The sequence below is a fragment of the Poecilia latipinna genome, unplaced genomic scaffold, assembly GCF_001443285.1.
Source record: "Poecilia latipinna isolate Pla-1442-1.1 unplaced genomic scaffold, P_latipinna-1.0 Scaffold218, whole genome shotgun sequence".
Classification (NCBI taxonomy): domain Eukaryota; kingdom Metazoa; phylum Chordata; class Actinopteri; order Cyprinodontiformes; family Poeciliidae; genus Poecilia; species Poecilia latipinna.
The window spans coordinates 29,212-34,989 of NW_015112834.1; the positions used below are offsets into that span (position 1 = coordinate 29,212).

At 40.2% G+C, this 5,778-nt stretch overlaps 1 protein-coding gene across 1 annotated transcript in view; it reads left to right on the top strand.

Annotated features, from left to right (window-relative positions):
- Window positions 1-5,778, top strand: part of LOC106947023 (zinc metalloproteinase nas-14) — a 25,587-nt gene that overhangs the window by 13,537 nt on the left and 6,272 nt on the right. The window contains exons 4-8 of the mRNA XM_015031791.1: window positions 2,335-2,404; window positions 2,470-2,587; window positions 2,784-2,956; window positions 5,383-5,464; window positions 5,548-5,669. Coding sequence (XP_014887277.1) covers window positions 2,335-2,404; window positions 2,470-2,587; window positions 2,784-2,956; window positions 5,383-5,464; window positions 5,548-5,669 — 565 coding nt within the window. The remainder of the gene's footprint in view (window positions 1-2,334; window positions 2,405-2,469; window positions 2,588-2,783; window positions 2,957-5,382; window positions 5,465-5,547; window positions 5,670-5,778) is intronic.

Here is a 5,778-nt window from a genome sequence, read left to right on the forward strand (position 1 = left end):
GATGGGTCCGGTTTTCTAATGCTGCTTTTCTCAGAGCAGAGGTTGAGCTTTTAGACTCAACGGTCTCCTTGTTTGCGTACCTTAACTTGTGTGCTGCAGAAAAGAGCAAAAGAAGAGAATATCTACAATGTTCGATCTCCCAACTAATCAGAATTTGCCACCTGCAAAGCTAGGCTCAAAGGAGTAGATATCGGCACAAACCTCATGCTAAAAAATTCTTGTTGTCCGTCATCTTGACTGACAACATGTTACATGGGTCCAGTCTAAGGAAAGCGGTCTAATGCCACTTTCCTCAGAGCTCAGGGTGAGCTTTTGCACACCTTTTTTTCCTCCTTATCGCTCCAACCCTTCTCAGTCTGTGAACTTTAGGAAGACTTGGCAAATCGTTGTCTTCATCAGCAGTATCTCTGTCTGAGTGATCTGAATGATCGGTGTGTTTGCTATGGCCTGTTGAGCCAACATAAACTGCCCCAGCCGGGGAAGTTTGATCTTTCTGAAAACTAATAGAATTACCTGATGAGCCACAGCAAGCTTCCCCAGCCGGGGAAGCTTGCTGTGGGTTTTGCTGCGATGTTTGCTTCATAGTTGGGGAAGGTTTGAAAAGGTATGCATCAAATTCGTCATACTCATTTTCATCCTTATAGCTAGTGATGTCAAAAGTGATCCCCGGAAGCAGCTTGTTAAAAATCTTTCTCACTCCTGTTGTTATCAAATAACCTGCTCCAATCGTCAGGGGGAAAAACACGGTGGTGACTGCGATCTGTTGCATTGTCAAAATTTTTGTTAAACACGTTGCTACTGCTCAAAGAGATGCTTGGATATAACCTCCTGTTTTGAGATCCAAGCATTCATAACCTCAGATGTTCTTTGATCTATGTCATAGATGAGGTCATAGCTACAATGAGCTCACTGTAGTTCTGGGGGAATGTCTTGCTTCTGATCGTTGCTATGGAAACGGTCAAATCACTTCTGCATGACTCAAACTATTAACCCTTTGCAACTGTGTCACTTAATCATTTGAGGCGCCATGATGAACTTCAGAAGGGTATATTTTAGGAGGCTAGGGATGATTAAAACAGGGATTTTAATGGTTAAATATTAAGTTTAGATTGAAGATGGTATATTAAAACCATTCATTTAAGTAGGATTTTTCATCATTCTATCAGGTTCAATATTTTGAATCATACTTGACTTAAAAATATCTTAAAAGTAAAATTAAATGTATCCTACAGACATTTGCTGCTGCTGCTGTTGTAAATTGTGACAAGAAATTTTGCCTGCTTGGAGAAGAGCTACAAAGAAATAATTTTGGTTTAATAATTTTACACGTTAGCATAAAAATAGAATAAAGAATGATCCCAAAGAAATGGTGCTGCTGCTCCATATTTGATGGGTTGTAAACGACCCACTCGAACACATTTGTTCTGTACGGTGCGGAAACGTAAACAATAGACAGAATGTAATGTCTTCCAGCTTTTTCTGTGTAACTGAGAGCTTGACACCAACAGCAGCACAGCGTCAGCAGCCGACATTGCTGTTAGCCGGGAAGGAGATAAATGAGTCCATTTCTATGCTTTCCTGTAAACTGGTTATGAGTCTGTTGGTTTATCACTTCTCTTGTATTTTAACTATTAAACCAACTGGTAAACAAATGTTTGTCTGTTTTTAAAAGGATAGTAGCTTCTCTCTTATGTCTCCATCAGATGAGCAGCATTAGCAGCTTTTGGTGACATTATTAATAATAATAATTAGATTGTTTTTGAATACGATGCAGGATTTATAATGAACTGATGAAGATGGTCTATGTGTCTAATCTGGCCTGGGAGAAATGTCTGTGGTTCCCTTGGACCTGTTACCCCATCAACCAGATGTGGAAGACTATGTTCAGAATTTAGATCTCGCGGCATCTCGCGGTGTCAACATTGCAGCCAGTGGGCTGAGGGAAATATAGCTCCATTTTGTAGCAATTCAAGAGCTACACAGCTTTAATTGCGTCACAAAAAAATTAATCAGCACAGAAACTCCAAAGCACACAAAGAAGCAATTATATATTTCAGACTGAAATATATATATATGTATAATTGCTTCTTTGTGTGCTTTATAGATTTTGTCATAGTACCTCCAAGAATTTAAAACTACTTTCACCCCTGGGAAAAGGCAGGTGTAGAAATTGGATAAAAGTTTCGGCCTCAGCATCCTGTCTAGGTCGAAACCAACTTTAAGACAGTGTTGTCAATTGAACACCTGTAATACACACACACACACACACACACACACACACACACACACACACACACACACACATATATATATATATTTTATGTTGTTTTGCAGAAAAACAGGAATGCAGTGGGTAAATCTTGGCCAACTACAGACTTGCCATACGACATCAGACCAGACATAAGTAAGTAGTAAGTATACTAGTTAGCACTACTCACAAAAGGCTTTAACTGAGTTTATTTTCTTAAGATGACAAAAAGGAGGATATCATGGCTGCCATGGCAATGGTGTCTGAGCACACCTGCATAACTTTCCACAGGAGAAACTCTACCGAGTTAGACTATGTGCTCTTCCGTCCTGGTAAAGGGTATGTAGACTTTTCAACCAGGTTTGGACATGGGTATGGTGCTTCATGCAGGGTTTTAGCTAATTCATTTAAAATGCCTACCCCACCAACATTGGGTTGAGCATGTTGAGCCCACATGCTCAACCCAACCTGCTCAGGAGAGTTGGGTTCAGATTCTGTCTAATAACATGTCTGTATGTCATCTGTCGCCCCTTAGCTGCGCTTCAAACGTGGGCTTTTTCGGAGGCCGGCAGTTTGTGTATGTTGCGCCGTCATGCAGCGTGGGCAACATTGCTCATGAGATCCTTCACACTCTTGGCTTTGAGCATGAACACACCAGGTTGGACCGGGATGGCTTTATTGAAATTATCAAGAGTAACATCATCAAAGGTAATGTGATAATTTGTTGGATTCCTATTGAATCCAACAAATACATGCAACGGCTCAGGTTTTATTTGTCACAACAACAAAAAAGCAGTTTTAAAATAATTTAAATCTACAGAGACCCTAAAAGGGATATTGGTGGAGTTTTTTTTTTGTTTTTTTTTCATTTATTGTCCCTTTAGGAGCTCCATAGAAATCTAACCTTGAGTATAATGTCTGTCTAGATCACTGAAACACCTTTATTTTTATATTTTTCTTATGCAGTTTCTTGAACTGGTTTAGGCCAAGCTTCAGCGGTTTGCCAGACTCTAGTTTAGACACTGCAGGATGCCTGGGTGGGCCGAGCCCAAACACTCCAACATATTTAACAGTTGGTATAAGGAGTTCATACCAATAGCTAAACTGGGACACTGTTCCAGAAGCTTTGTGGGTCCATCAGATGCATTTCTGAAAATTTAAGTTACCCCCTCACGAGTTGAAGGCTATAAAATCTGAGATTGCGCTAAGATGTCTGTTTGACCAACAAGGAATGTAGCTGGTGGGAACTGTGCAGTGAGAATCCGGAAGAAGAAGGTCTAATTCTCCAGATAAAAGATTATGTCTTTGATTGCAGGCCGGTAGCCTCTCGGTACCCTGTGTTGGGATTCAGACCATTTACATGGGTCATCTCTTTTCAGAGATCAACAGGAGGATTGTTGGAGAAATTAGTTTGATTATGCTAGTTTTAGTGATGTTTAACTTTAGTGCAAGTTGAAATATTATACTGATCATGATTGTTTGGAGTAGACCTTAATTTAGGTTAGATTTATGATTTAATCAATACAGATATAACCTGATCAGTAGAACATTTTTCTTAGATATAAGGAGCATAATTTGATTACATTTGGTTTAATGCAGGGGTCCCCAAACTACGGCCCGCGGGCCGGATCCGGCCCGCCACGTCATTTGGTCCGGCCCCCTGAACAATGCCGGATCTGGCCCGCCTCCTCGTACCAGAGAGCATTCAGTGTTTTTTTTCATATATTGTATTTTCCGGTTTATATGTGGATTTTTCTTCAACCACCAGGGGGCTTTTGAGCAAATGTGAAACTTACTTTCCCTCAATGGAATATATACTCGTCAGTCACCGTTTCACTCACGGTTTTTTCCATTTGCATTCTGGGTAAAAATCTATCCAAAAGTGTAAAAATCTATCCAAAAGTGTCGTCGTCTCCCCCCCCCCCTCGTCGACAAGAATTTCTTTGTTTTTTTTTACTGCAAAAACTAAGACCGACCCCCGACCACAGAAAGGAACAGCTATGTGGCCCTCGCAGGAAAAAGTTTGGGGACCCCTGGTTTAATGAGTAGTTTTTATATTGGATCACATTCTTAACAAGTGTGCAAGTCATTACTTCATCTGAAAATGTTTTAGTTCACTATAACCAAAAATGTAGAAAACTAATCAGAAATTATTCAGTGTAACAGGTTTTTTAAATTGAAACTGTTCATGTCTGTTTTGTAAGAGTGTAAAGATATTATATGAAACATGTGCCAATTTTTATAATCAAAATGCACTGGGTCAGAGGAGAGGTCAGGAGAGATCTGTGCCTTTCAGGAACCAGTTTGAGGCAGTTTGGAAGAATGAAAACTTCGGCCCCACTTTCTTGAGTAAAATGCTTCTGTATGAAATGAACACATCAATTGTTCCTACTCTGGGAAGATGTGCAGGGAGTATTAGAGAGTGATGAATTCATCCCTTTACCTTGGTAATGTGGAGAATTAACCGTTCTCCATGCCGAGTTCTTGATGACTAAAGAAGAGTCAGTGAGTTGAATTCATGAATTCCATTTATTAATGACAAAATACAGCTGGTCCATTATGACCTGCTACCTCTAAGAGCTAACAGACAAAATGGCACCCCAGAAGAGTTTGTGATCTCCTTTGTTAGCCTAATCTATGCCCCAAAGGGAGCGCTACCTAGCTCCTAGTATCCTGTAATCTTAACTTTGAGGGCGTTTCCTAACGCATCATTTCTTTTAGCTTTATCTTAGCAACTAACTAAAAGAAATAAAAGGAAAACACAGAATTATTTGTCTCCCTCTGGATGAATGAATCCAGCGGGGGGGGAACTCATTCATCCCCCATGTTGAGATGTATAAATCCCAACAGGGGGAATTGCTGATTTATTTGCTTCTCTTTTGTGAAAGAGAAGCAAAGAAAGCTTCTCTTTACTTTATCCCACTGAATAAAGTATTTATTACTATGGTTACATGTCTGAGAAGGAGCATTTAGAAACTTAATTTCACTGCGATTGAACATGTTGAGAGGAAGAACAATGGTTTCATCTCCACTTTAGGCAAGCATTGAATTCTCCTTTCCTTCAGAGCCACCGCTGATCATATAGCATTATGTGGTTTGAGGGTCTATATAAAAAGTTGGTCTGACTGTTTCAGGTATGGAGGAAAACTTCAAAAAGCTTGCTGGGAAAACTTTTGATATTCCGTACGACTACAGTTCCATACTACACTATGGACGGTAAGGTAGTTTGGGGGGGGGGCGCGGGGGGGGGTTTAAATGTAATTTTTCTTGTAATGTAAAGATTATTGTTCATTTATCAGGACTTTCTTTTCATCAAACGGAAAACCCACCATCATCCCAAAGAAAGACATAAAGGACATGGGACAGAGGAGTCGACTGACGGACACAGACAGAAAGAAAATCACTCTTCTCTATAATTGTGGTACGTACCGATGTGGACCTGCTGTCCAGGTGAACTGTGGCCGTGTGTGTAAAATTAAAAGGAGTGACTGCGTCTGTAGCCTTCAGACATTGGATGGTGGACATTACAT